At 53.9% G+C, this 13,086-nt stretch overlaps 1 protein-coding gene across 1 annotated transcript in view; it reads left to right on the top strand.

Annotated features, from left to right (window-relative positions):
• The window catches only part of GAD1 (glutamate decarboxylase 1), a 56,913-nt gene that overhangs the window by 6,936 nt on the left and 36,891 nt on the right, over positions 1–13,086 (top strand). The window contains exon 3 of the mRNA XM_044418036.1: positions 9,164–9,325. Coding sequence (XP_044273971.1) covers positions 9,164–9,325 — 162 coding nt within the window. The remainder of the gene's footprint in view (positions 1–9,163; positions 9,326–13,086) is intronic.

Below are 13,086 nucleotides of genomic sequence, written 5' to 3'. Positions count from 1 at the left end.
ACTCAGCCTGACCTACCTCACAGGGTTGTTGTGAGGATAACTGGAGAGGAAGAAGGAAGGCCGCCTTCCCTTGCATGAGGAAAAGCGGGAGAGAGCGATGAAACGGATAAACCAGTAAGCAGGGCGTTGCCCGCCCCCGTTCCCAAAGGGGGAAACCGGACAGAGAGCGGGCGTCCGAGCCGTGGCGCCCCTCCGCGCCCCTGGCATTGCGCGGGGCTGCGCGGCGTGCGCCCCGCGCTCCCGAGGCGGCTGAGCTTGAAGCCGCCGCGGGAGAAAGGGGCTCGCCCGTGAGGCCTGGCGGCGGGAGGGCGCGCATCTGGGCAGGCCGCGGCGCCCCGGGCGCTGAGCGGGGGCCAGGCCACCACGAAATGGCCGGGGGCCTCTGCCGCAAGAAGCCCTCCTTACTCTGCCAGATGATTGAAGCAACCTGTGTCTGGGTGCTCAGATGCGATCGGGTGCGTTAGTCCGTTTGGCGAAGGCCAAGCTAGGCGGAGAAGGCAAGCCGGGTCTGGAATAGGCGCCCCGCGCGCATTGACGGACGGCCTGAGCCTGAGCCTGAGCCTGAGCCTTGTGAGGGCGCCCATGCCTCGCCACTGCACTCGAAAGCACCCGGGAACCCTCTCCACCTGGGAACCCTCCACCCCGCAGGCGCGACTTCGGAGCGCGCCTTGCTCCGGTTCGCCCAGTCCAGCTCCGCAAAGCACTCGTGCGCTGCGGCCGTGGCTCCCGGGGGCCTTTCAAGTCGATCCACCGACCCGGTCGATCGGTTCATTGGCGCGTCTGCAGGCGATGGCCGTGGGGGCTTCCTCGGAAAACGTGCCAGCCCGAGAGAAGCAGCCAAGCATCCTTTTTGCCCGGGAGAAGCGCCCCCGGCTCGGTGCGTGCCCAGGACTGGCCAGCAGCCGCGAGTCTGCGCAAGGCGAAGAGACGCTTGTGCGAGGCAAGCCCGAGAAAAACGCCGTGCCAGATTTCCAGGGGCGAATGAATGGCTTGTTGACACCGACGCAATCCAGGGGACAGCCAGACCTGCTTCCTTTAAGATCCGTCTCACGTGTGGGCCATCCCTTCCCTTCTTTTTTCCTCGAGACGACTGACTGACGTGTCGTATTAATTGTGCATCACTAACGATGCCAGAAAGACAAAACACGTAGCACAGTTGCTTGATTCAGGAATATTAGCATTTCTGTTCCATCCATCCATCCAAAAAAAGAAAAGTTTTATTCAGCTTAGAGGCATACTGCATAAATAATTCCTACACTCGGGGTGGCAGAGAGAAAGTTCTGGATGGAATCAACCTTCCCCAAAGCCACCTCTAGGCAAGTGGGAGCGTGGCAAAGCTTGTTCTTGTCCCCAGCCAGGTGCCTGGAAAAAGACCTCTTTGGGGAAATGCTTTTGAGAGCACGCAGCGCTTCGATGTGAGTCCCATTGATTTCAATGGGGTTTTGAATCCGTTTCCGCCTCTTGGGCTTTAATTGAAGCAAAACTCGAGCACTGGGCACCTTTCCAAGGCTACTGTGGGATTTTGGCTGCAGTACTGTGCCTGGTACCAGGGGCTGAACTCAACTGGAATTTCTTCTGAATGGATCTATGTAGGATCCTGCTGAAACCATGTATTTGGAAAGAAAGAGCCCGGAAATCAGCTGGTCTGTTTCGCTGGAATAGGGGGAAACTGTTCAAATGTTTGCTGACAAGTGCTGACATGCTGCGAGATATGTGCATGCAGACGAACAAGTTCCACATCCTCAGTAAGTTTCTTTCCGAAGAGCAGAGATCTGTGCTGTTGAGCAGGCAAGCTGCTCTTCAAGAACAATACGGAAGTGGGCACGCAAGACGGTGATACGTCGTTTATATGCACCCCACTTTTCCTCTAGGGGACTTAGGAGGGAGCAAAGGACCTCCCTCCCACCCCCAAACTTTCATTGTCTGAACAGTGCTAGGAGGTAGGCTAGGCTAAAACATACCCACGTGGCCCTTCATCCAGTAACATGTGGCTGATGGGGGAGCTGAACCCGAATCTACCCATGTAGCGAATCAAACTGGTAGCTAATCAAATGTTAACAGTTCTTGTATTACATAGCACTCTTCAGAAATGCTCACAATGATACAAATAAAAACAAGGAAAGTTTTAAAAAGGCTCTTTGGATTAGTTGAAACTGGCTGGCCTTGCTTGTGCTATTAGGTTTTATACACTGCTAGAAGCCACGTGAAGACGTTTTCATTATCAATACAATGACCGTAAACCTGGCAACTGTTTCACCCAAGCAGGGTCCTAGGCGCATTTCCTGTTAATGAGGTTTAGACTCAAGCTTTGGATTCCATCCATTTTGTGCTGTTCGGGAGGAAGGGGAAAAATTCGTTTTGATATTATGTAATGAGAACACTGTCCATTTTAATCCCCGTTCAAATTGTGCGCTCGCCTAGCAACAATTCCTTTCATTCGAGGAGAAGCAGAGTGGACGGTAATGTATTCTCCACTGCTTCCATAGCTTGTATAAGTATCTGATTTCAGTAGCCAAATAGATGCTGTGATTATTTCCATTTTGATCCTTTGTACATTATTCTCTCTACGCCAGCAACCTTGACAAGAAATCCTCAGAACTCCAGTTCTTTGCAGGTCAAGGAACCATTGCCTATTTTTACCAATGGCTTAATTATTGCTGTCGATGCACGTAAAAAAAATAATCACCGGGTCAGCCAATTAGAATGTGGCCGGGCAGCTGTCATTGGCTGGGCTGCCGTCATTGGCTGCGCTCCCCTTTATGTAACAGGAAGCGTGCAGTGCTTTTGCCTAGAGAAGGAAGCTGAATTCTACGGGAGGTTTGGAAAAGGTGTTTGCCATGAGGGCTTCTGGGGAGATGCTTGGTGGCAGTTGTCTCCGGAATTGCAAGTACTTTGGGGGGAGGGGGGCATCTGTAGAGTGTGGTCGATGTAGCTCCTAGATCTCAGTGTTGTTGCCATAGATAGGAGTAAAAAAATTCTCTGAATTCAATACTTACTTTGAAAAACAAACCTCAGAGAAATCAATGCAGTTGATTGCCAAATGAAAACAAATGTTGCATCTGAAATGCCAGGAACAGAAACCAAGCGGGACAGTCGAGATTTCCTTGCCACCTTCATTATAGCGGACCAGATCTCAAAATGTAGCCCCGTTTATGCTGAGACTAACTCCCCCTCCCCCCAAAAAAAGGTTACTGAGGGTTGTTGGTCTTTTTCAGTCCAAACATGCATAGGATGGAGGCTTTGGTTTCTAAAGTAAAAGGGTCCCATGGCAGCTGGAAGCGTAACTGCAGGTCAAAGATTTTGGCGCACAAAGCCACCCCTCACGCCGGTTCCGCATTCGTTGTGGGCTGCTTTGTGTGGCGAAGAGGCCCTGCGCGTGCCCAGCAGCACTGCCCGCCTCACACCTGCAGGGCTGCAGGTTCTGAACTGATCCTTGGTGACCTCCTAGCTCAGGACCTGGGCGGAGTACTGCGAATTAGTAGTAAGCAAAGCGAAAGCACCTCCATATCTAATGTGCGACGCGGAAGTAAAGTCATGAAACGGACATTAAGCCTCTGCATGTTTACTCAGAGGGGCGTTCCAACAATAGTTGTTCAGTGGTGCTTACTCCTTAGTAAGCGTGACGGGATTGCAGCCTCGAGTCATTCTCATTGCTGGCTGTCCTAGTGAGTCAGGGGCAGCGGTGTAGCGAGAGCACCTGCTTCGCACACAGAGCGTTCTGGGTTCAATTTAGAGCCGGAAAAACCCCTTCCTGAAACTCCCGAGGGCCAGTCAATGCCAACAATACCGGATTAGCTGAAGGATGCTTGAATGCTGCTTCCTGGGAGTTGTGCACACCCCCTTCATCATGAGAATATGCACGTATGTGCACCCGCCCACACCCAGCACAGCGATCCTGCCACGGTTCCCTCTTTCCCTACCGTCCCGCTGCTAGGTAAGGAAAGGGCGAGCTGAGCTGCGGCAGCGTCTCTGAGGGAGGGAACCTCCTCTCTGCCCTCTGACCGTGCAGGTGGCTCCTTCCTTGCTGGTATGGAAGGATCTAGGGGCGGCAGTGGTGGAGAAATGGGGCGGGGGCGGGGCACTCGTGGGCTGAGGGCTGTGCCTCCTTGTAATAGGGGGACCCTTGACCCTCTGAACTGCAGGCTCGAGGGACTGACACAGTGGAGCCTGGGCGGGGGGGGGGGGGGGGGGTCCATGATTCCTTCTTGTTCTTCCATACTCTCTTCTGGGTGAACCTGTCTGATTATCTGCGCTTCAGGGCCTGAGATTCAACATTTCAGGCCCTTGCTTTATCTGTGATGCAGTTGCCTGTGAATTATCTGAATTCCGTTATATAAGTTTTGATACTGGTATCCATACTGGGGTGAGTTGCACATAGAATTCACCCCACAACACACACTGCACCATTTTTAAGTAAAGATGCTTCTCAACAGTTAATTTTATTTTCTCCGAAGATTTAAAAATCTTTCATGGACAATAATTGGCTTCTTTTCAGTCCCCAGTAGAGCCAGATCAAGTCAAATTACCTCCTGGGAGAGGGGGAAATGGAGAGACAATCTACTGTAAAGTAATTGCCTAATTTGTACCTATTACTTCAGTATTACGAAAATGCAACAACCTGGTTAACTTTATTAGTTGAAGATTTCCTGATGTATCATCTTTATACATGTTCAGTTGTGGGGGGAGGGTTTGAAAAAGAATAACTGATTCTATCATTAAATGAAAGTGGTACAGGGCCAAGTTCAGCGCTGACAGAACTCACCAGATATGTATTTAATTAAGGTTTCTGGAAGGCTATGGGATTGAATGCTCCTTGTATTTCTGGATGCTCTGAAGAAAGGAAATAATTATCATTCTGTGATGGTTATCAAATAGCCCAGCTGAGCAGAAATCTAAGGCTAGCAAGCTTCATGGTCCACCAGGTCGCTGGCGTGTGTGCTCTTCTTTTCTTAATCCAGCACAGCAACTAAACATTTTGGGCACAACCCCCGCCGCCTGCAAATCAGGCTAGTTGGGCTGCAATTATGTATATATCTGCCTGGAAGTAAAACCAACCAAGTAAATTCATAGCGCTTGGCTTCTGAGTAGATGCGTAGAAAGTATTGCACGGTTGCATTCTATTCCTAGAGGTACTGAAAGAGCTGGATGAGTCTTACTTCCAGATATGCACATGTGGATTGTGTATGAAGTCCCAGACGGAGGGTGTGATCCCAGCCGTGTCTGTTCAAAAGCGGCACCCATTGTATACGGTGGGGCTGACTCCCAGCCTTCAGGAGGTACTGGAGAGGGCGTGGGTTTTGGCTGGCTTGTGCTCTTCATATCTACCACATTGCTCGAAGTTGAAGCCATTCATGCAGAATTCCATCCCACTCTTTAACATGCTTTGTGGAGGTTTCTCCTCAAAGGATCTTGCTTTATCTTCCTTCCCGCTTTTGACAAGTTCAGCACTATCAAGAATTTAAACGTGCTGTCCTGGTGTCCAAACATTCACACAAACGGGCAAGTGAATGTCTGAGCAACAGTGATTTCTCTCAGTCCCATTTTCAGCTAAAGCTCAAAGCTTAAATTTGGATGATCGAAAGCAGCCCTCAAATAGGAGAACCCTTGCTCACCTCACCTCAGCCGACTCCAGCTGAGGTTTTGGACTACAGTCCTCATCAGCCCCAGCCAACTTGGTCATTGGCCTGGGACGATGGGAGTGTAGTCCAAGTAGGCAAGAAAACTGACTCTTTCCTCGTAGATGCAACTAAAACTGGGAAGTCCTGAAAACCCTTTGCGACCGAGTCGCTTGCCTCTCAGCAGTGCGATGCGGGAGGCACGGAAAAGCGAGTCGCGCTTCTGGTGTTCGTTTCCTGACGGCACAGGGAACCCTCCCCCCCTCGTCCCCCCGCCCCGAAGTGCGGGCCCGCCGTGGCTCGCCGCCTCCCCAGCGAGCGGGAGCGCAGCCGCCGTGCGCCGCGGAGTCCGCGGGACCCTCGCCCCGGGCTCTCCTCCCGCCCTTTCGAGCCGCGCAGCCGGCAGAGGAGGAGGCTGAGTCGAGGTGACAGGCGACGACGCAAATAGCCGCGGCTCGGGGGCCTTTCCGGCCGCGTCTTTCGCGCTCCTCGAGGAGAAAACCCGAGGAAAGCGGCGCCTCGCCGGCTGAGGGGCTGGGCTGGGGCGGCGCAGTGAGAGCCCCGCGGACACGTTGCCGCATTTATAGCTCCCCGCCGCCTTTCCCTCTCGCGAAGCGCCCGAGGCGGCTTACGGAGTCGTCCTCCTCTCCATGTTGCCCTCCCAACAACGACCCTGTGAGGCAGGGTAGGCTGAGCTTCAGGGATTGGCCTGCAAGCTTCAGAACCACGCGGGGACTGGGACTCGGGTGCCGAGTGCCCAGCCCGGCACTCTCGCCATTGCGCGCCTCTGTTTCTCTCAATTGCAGCCTGTTTGCTTGGCGTTCAGCGACTCTCTCAACAAGAGCGAACTCCAGTTCTGGAGGTCAGCTTAGTGTCTATTTGAAAGCTCTCTCACCCTTCTAAAAGCTAAGCAATCGATCCATCAGTTCTTTATTCGGTCATTGACTGGCCAATAAAACACAAAATCACAATTAGTTAAGATAAGGAAAAAGGAAAAGCTAAGCCAGGCTTGGTGGAAATGCGAGGCAATGCCTTTCAGCCGCAGAATCCCATTGCCTCGATGGTGGGTTGCTTCCCCGCGCAGACAGACACACGCCCAGATGCAGACGCGGGCGGAAGAGAAAGCCCGCGGGGCTGCGCTCCCTCTGGCGCAAACGCGGCATCCTGGCGGGGACGGCACGGCGATCCCCGGTCAACTTGTCCCGAAGCCGCGCGCGTTTGGTGCCACAAGCGGATTGGTGCTTTGGAGGAGGTGCGGGGGGCGAAGGCGGGCTTCTTCCCTCGAGGTGGCCCTATTTGAAGCCAGACAGAGGGGGGGCATCTGTTGCCTTGGCAACGCTGAGCAAATCGGAGAAGGTTGGCGGCCCCGCTGGGCTGAAAGTACTGGCCGATGATTAGTCGGGGGGCAGTACTCGGAGGAGCGCAATCCCAGGCGTCGTTGAGGCAGGAAAACGGTCCAGCATTCTTCAGCCGGGCTTTGCAGGAGAATTCCCAGCTTTCCCCTCGAAGCATCCCCCTGCTGGAGAATTATGGGAATGGTAGGATTCCTTTCCCGTCTACGAACACGCAGGGTTTCGTCTCGAAGTACATTTTGGAAAGGGGAGCTTTCCTTCTGGAGCTCGCTCCTGCGGCTGCAGTCCCGTATCGACTCGCCTGGACAGAAGGCGCATTGAACTCTATCGGACTTACTTCTGAGTAGACTGTTTATCCGGAATTAAATCCGTCTAAATCTACGGGGCTTCGGAAAGTGTCTAGGACTGCACCCGTAAAAGTTTGCTTGTGAAGTAAGGCGAACTTCATCGCCAAAGTAAACGGGTTATAATAATGACGCCACCCTTCGCCCTTCTTATCACCCCCTCCCCCCAATTGCAGCCTTCTGTATCTAAAAAATAGTTTCTGCAGCAAGAATAAGAAACTCACAGGAAGGATGTAATCCCATCTTGGGAATCCCCTTATTGAACAACCCGCGTATTCTGAATCGGCAGGTATAAATGGCCCCTCGCTTTCGCCCAGCGCGTCCCCCTAGCCTCCCTTCTGCGATCGCCGCAGATTGCGCGTAACCGACTCGGATGCGTTGGTGGATTTCACCCACCGTTGTCAGTGCGACTTGCTTCCGAGGAAGCGTGTCGGTTTTCAGAACCGTTCGTGCTTTCCGCAGTTCTGGCTTCGAAGACCCGCGTCCGCCGAGCGCCTCTGCCCCGCTCGGCTTTCGACGAGTCCGGCCAGGGACGCGCACGCAGAGGCCTCTCCGGAGCAAGGCCCTCTCTTGCCTCGGGGTCAGGGCGCCGGGCCCTGCCTGCCTCCCGCGGGAGCCGCTTGCGAGCCAGCAGGCGCCGGATCGGGCTGCCCGGAGCTGCCCTTCTTCCCGGGCGGGCTGTCTCCCCGCCCTCCCTGGCGAGGGGCCTTGGCGGCTGCTGGGGCAAAGAAGGCTCCCGGCACCTCTGCGAAATTTCGGGGCTACGCGAGGCCCTTTTATGGCCCCACGCCTTTCATCTGCTTCCCTTTGCACCGAGATTCTCTTCCCCACCGGACTAGGCCGCTTTCGTCTAACGTGTGTGCGTATGTAGACGCTTATGATGTGCCTCGTATGTTTTGCACTTGCTGTCTCTTTGAAATGGTTTTTATGCTTGCCTTAAGCCATTCTGGGAACTTTGTTATACAGTGATTTTAAAAAAATAGAATTGTCTAGATTGGGCTCTAAGGGTGCAATTACCGGAGAACAGACTCTCTGGACCCTGTGGTGGTCTATTTCCAGGTACACGTGCATAGCATAGGATTTGGCCGCATGTTTCTTCCCGAAATCTAATGCGCGGGGCAGAGGAAACCGTGCTGGATCTGAAAGGAGAGGCGCCCGGGCCCGGGAGCCACGCTGTGTGAGCTGGAACCCGCCCGCGTGTCAAATTCTAGGCGCGCAGAATGGGGGAAGCACTCTGCACGTGCTCTCGTGCACGCTTTGCTCCACTCCTCTCGTTCCAAGGCAGCCAGAAGCCCAGGCTCTGGAACGGGGCTGCCTAAGAAACCGCGCAAGACCGATTCGTGCGGTGCCTTTGGGTGGGCAGGCCCAGCAACACCGAGCCGCTCCTCGCATCCTCTGACGGCGGCCCACCTCAGAGGCAGCCTGGCCGCAGGGCCGATTTCCGAGGTGTGTCGGAGGAGGGGAAGCGGCTGCCACCCGGGCGCCAGTCGCCCCGAGCGCCTCCTCTCCGCGGCGGCTGAGCACCGGCGTGGCAGCTGTCCGATCGAGTTAGCCAGCCCTCGCCACGGCAGGCTCCGCGCCGCCTTCCTCTCGCCTGACTGGCTTCGTGCGCGCTCCCTCCCGCGGGCGAGCCTCTCCCGCATAAATACGCGCCGTCCCTGCCCTCGTCCGGGAGACTCGCCTGGGCCGGCCAGCCCCACGTCGGGGCCGTCGGGGGACGTGGCTGGGCGGCGGGAGGCGGCCGCCCTGGCCGGCGCCGGACTCGAGGGCTGGCGGCCCGCGCCGGCCACCATGCTGGGCGGCGAGATCAAGGCCGCCGCGCTGACCTGTGCGCCTTGCAATGACGGCGTAGGCTTCTTGCAACGGAACCACAGCCTGGAGGAGCGGAGCCGGCTGGTGAGCGCGCTCAAGGAGCGGCAGTCGTCCAAGAACCTGCTGGCCTGCGAGAACAGCGAGAAGGAAGCCGCCCGCTTCCGGCGGACCGAGACCGACTTCTCCAACCTCTACGCCCGCGGTAAGTCCTCTTCTGCTCCTTCTCCTTCCTGGGCACCGTTTCCCTCCCCTGCCCCCTCTGCGCCTTTCCCAGCACAGCCCCCTTTCTCCAAAATCAAGAGCCCGTCACCCGGAGCACTGGCTAACGGTTTGAGGCGACAGGGTCCCAGGCTGCCTCGCTTTCGTGCCATGGTGCTCCGCTGTTCTACCAGAAGCGGGACTCAAGGCGGGCAGATGCACTGAAGTGAAGGGGGAACTGAAGTCTGTGGTGACCAACCTCAACACTGTTCATTTCAGTGGGTCTGCTCTCTATAGGAGTTGACAGTGGATCCTACCCAGAAGACCAAGAGGGTGGACGGGTACGGAACCAGACTTGGTGTGAGGCAGTCTTCCCCAGCCCTGGTGCCTTCAAGGTGTCTTGGGCTACAGCTCCCAGAAATATGGATTATGTTGTATCCCGGCACATGTAGAGAGTGCAAGGCTGGGGAAAGCTGGTGCGGAGAAGATGGACGGAGAGGCAGAGAGCCCCTGCTGTGATAAGGGGGGACCTATGATCAACTCATGAAGTTCAAGGTGGGATATCGAGTGCACTGCCACAGGGAAGGTGAACTGAAGGCACCCGTTTCCCTGCTGAGGACAAACCCCGTGGAACCCTGCAGGACATGCCTCTGGGCAGTGAGGGGATCTCACATCAGTGCCAGCTTATGCAATATCATAATATTTATGATGCCACAGAATAATGTGGAGATGGCCATCATAAATATTACCCACTGTGACTGTATGGAGCCTCCATTCACAGGGGCAATATTTCTGAGAGCACCAAATGCTGGCGTTGGTCAGACGGAAATGGGCCAGTGCCTTCAGGTCTTGCTCCCTGGAGGCCTTTGGCTGACCACTGGGTGCTCCACCGGATGGATCTTCAGCCTTATCCAGCAGAGCTCTTGTTCTCAGCTGCTACCACCGCCACCATTTTCACTGCCTCCCCCCTACCTTCCAATATTGCAGCCTTTTTGCCCCTGCCCCTTCAGTAACCTTCCTTCTGAAGAACCGCACTGGCTTGTTTAGAACAACTCGGGCTTCTTGGATTCCTTAGCAGGGGTGGTAGCAAAAAGGATTTTGCTGACAGGCTTGATCTGGGACAGATACGCTAGATGAGTATGATGCATGCCCACCCTTTCTGCTTCGGTCTCCCCAGGTGGCTGGTTATTGAGGGCCAGTGTGGTGAAATGGTTAGAGTGATGGGCTGAGGACCCAGGAGACCTGGATTCTAGTCCACATTTGACTCAAAGTTCACTGGGTGACTGGGCCAGTCACCCCCTCTCAGCCTAATCTACCTCACAGGGTTGTTGTTGCTGTGAGGATAAAATGGAGTGGAGGAAGACACTGCAAACTGCCTCGTGCTCTTTGCATGAGGAAAAAAGGCAGGTTTTAAGCACAACGAGATGCTGCTACAACTGCTTGTCTCCATTCTGCTCGGTCTTTGAGCTACCCAGGGGCTTCTGGTGCATGACTAGATGATCTGAACTATGCAGATCCGGGTTCTCATCTCCTTCTCCCGCCTACCCAAATCACCCCTGGTCTAATTTCTGGTGCAGCTGTATGTCCATAAAGGTCTGAACTATGTAGGTCCATAAAAATAGTATCTCTTCCCTGGCCAAAGAGCTGCTCTTAAACACAATCGCAATAGCTCTTCATTTCTCTACTTTTGTTTGTACAAGTAAGCAAATATGACCCTGACTGATTCTCAGCAGCTGAAAGTATTTTGTTTTAAGCCTTCCCCAATCCAATGTCTTCCAGATGTTTTAGACCTCAACTCCCAACAACCCCAGCCAGCAAAGCCAGTGGCCAAGGATCCTGGGAGTTCTTATCCAGAACATCTGGAGAGCACCAGGTTGAAGCAGGTGTCTAGCTGGTCAGGATCACAGATCCTGTTGAGGGAGGGTGAGCACGCTAGGCCAGTTTCTCTGAAGAGGTCTGGATTTTTGGACAGGACTAGTTCAAGGCTCTGGACACCTGGGTATTCATGGATTCCTGAGAGATAAAATTCTATAGTAAGCTGTTAAGTGTACGTTATTGTTAGTCATGAAGTTGTGTCCGACCCATCGTGACCCCATGGACAACACTCCTCCAGGCCCTTCTGTCTTCCACTATCCCCCGGAGTCCACTCAAGCTCACACCGACTGCCTCAGTGACTCCATCTAGCCACCTCATTCTCTGCCGTCCCCTTCTTCTTTTGCCATCTATTGTTCCCAGCATTAGGCTCTTCTCCAGGGAGTCCCTCCTTCTCATTAGGTGGCCAAAGTTAAGTGTATCCTGATGTTAAATAACTGTTTTTGAACTCACGTATTAAAGAGCAAGAGCGAGAATACAGTGGTTTTCTGAAATAAGAAGCACAGAACCCCTGGAAGCCAACCTTGCCTGGAATTATTGAAATCTGGAGAGCTAGTTGTAAAAGATACTCAGCACATGCTCAAAGACACTTGTCTGTCAGTGGGGTAGCCATGTTAGTCTGTTGTGGCCAAAACAAAATTAAAAGAGGATTGGGGCACCGTACAGACTAACAGCGCAATGGCAAGTACACAGGTCTTCTCAGAAAAAAAGCTGCACTGAGCCCAGCTGGGTTTACTGCCAGGGAAGTGCGTACAGGTTTGCACCGGGAGAGATTTATTGTGACAGGAGCCGCGGGGACTATTGTCCAAGTGGCGAGATGCATCCGGCATTCCCAAGCTCTTCTTGAGTACGGAGGGGGCCGCTGTGAGCAGCAAAGCCAGCCGCTGCTGGAAGGTGGCTGCCAGCCTGTGTCTTCTTGACTGGCTCTGTGCCAAGCAGCTTTGTTACAAGCAGAACTTGACCCCACCGTGTGTGTGTGTGTGTGTGTGTGTGCACACGCATGTGCGATTGCCTGACAGGCTGAGCGTAACATTTCATGCTCCGATGAAGGGGGCTTTTTAGTTCAGGGAAGTTTGTAAGCAATCCAGCTTTTCGTCTGCGAGGTGCCACAAGAAGCTTGCTGTTCTTCGTAGAAGTGGAGCGAGCAGATCCAGACAGAAAGAGGGTCCTCTCTCCTTTGCCGCCTTTTCTTCTGCAGTAGAAAAGGTCGACATGACATGAAGCGACCTAGAGCAGCCTTGCCTAGTCTGGTGCCCTTCAGCTGTGCTGGGCTACAGCGCTCAGCATGCTTCCCCATAAAAAGCTTGGAGGGAGGCCGGTGCTGAAAGCTGCCATCCTTTAAGGCATGCCTGCGTTTGTTCGTGTTAAGGAGGATGGCTTAACCACCCCCACATGCACAATAAACGAGGTCAAAGGGGGCAGGGCGTGTGGAAACCGTCGTACTCTTTTGTTCTACGTAATATCACCCAACCTGATGACCTCACCCTAGTTTTATAGTCATCGTTACTAAGACAGATCAAAAATCTCTACGGCCCCCACAGGCAAGCATCAAGCGGATGGGAAAGCATCTGCCCATGCGTCGTGTTCGTCTCTGTTCAGGACCACCGAGGAACTCTTAATCCGTGTTATGGGCAACTCACCCATATTTAGTGATCTAAAGTTTGCTCGTTAAGGGATGGTGCTGGTAGCAGAAGCTATTCTGGATTAATCCTCGTGCAGCATAAGGGAGTCAGTGCAATGTAGTGATCGGTGTGTCGAACTAGGAGGACTGGGGCGATCCAGGTTCACATCCCCACCAGTTCAAAACGCAGAGGTGCAGTTCAAGACAGGCCTGTTCTATCTAGTTAGTTTAAAGAGTGGACCCAGCCTATCTGGTTACCATTATTTGTGGTG

Source organism: Varanus komodoensis, unplaced genomic scaffold, assembly GCF_004798865.1.
Source record: "Varanus komodoensis strain SLA01 unplaced genomic scaffold, ASM479886v1 scaffold9, whole genome shotgun sequence".
Classification (NCBI taxonomy): domain Eukaryota; kingdom Metazoa; phylum Chordata; class Lepidosauria; order Squamata; family Varanidae; genus Varanus; species Varanus komodoensis.
The sequence above is the reverse complement of the archived record's forward strand: the minus strand, read 5'-3'. Positions and strand labels throughout refer to the sequence as shown.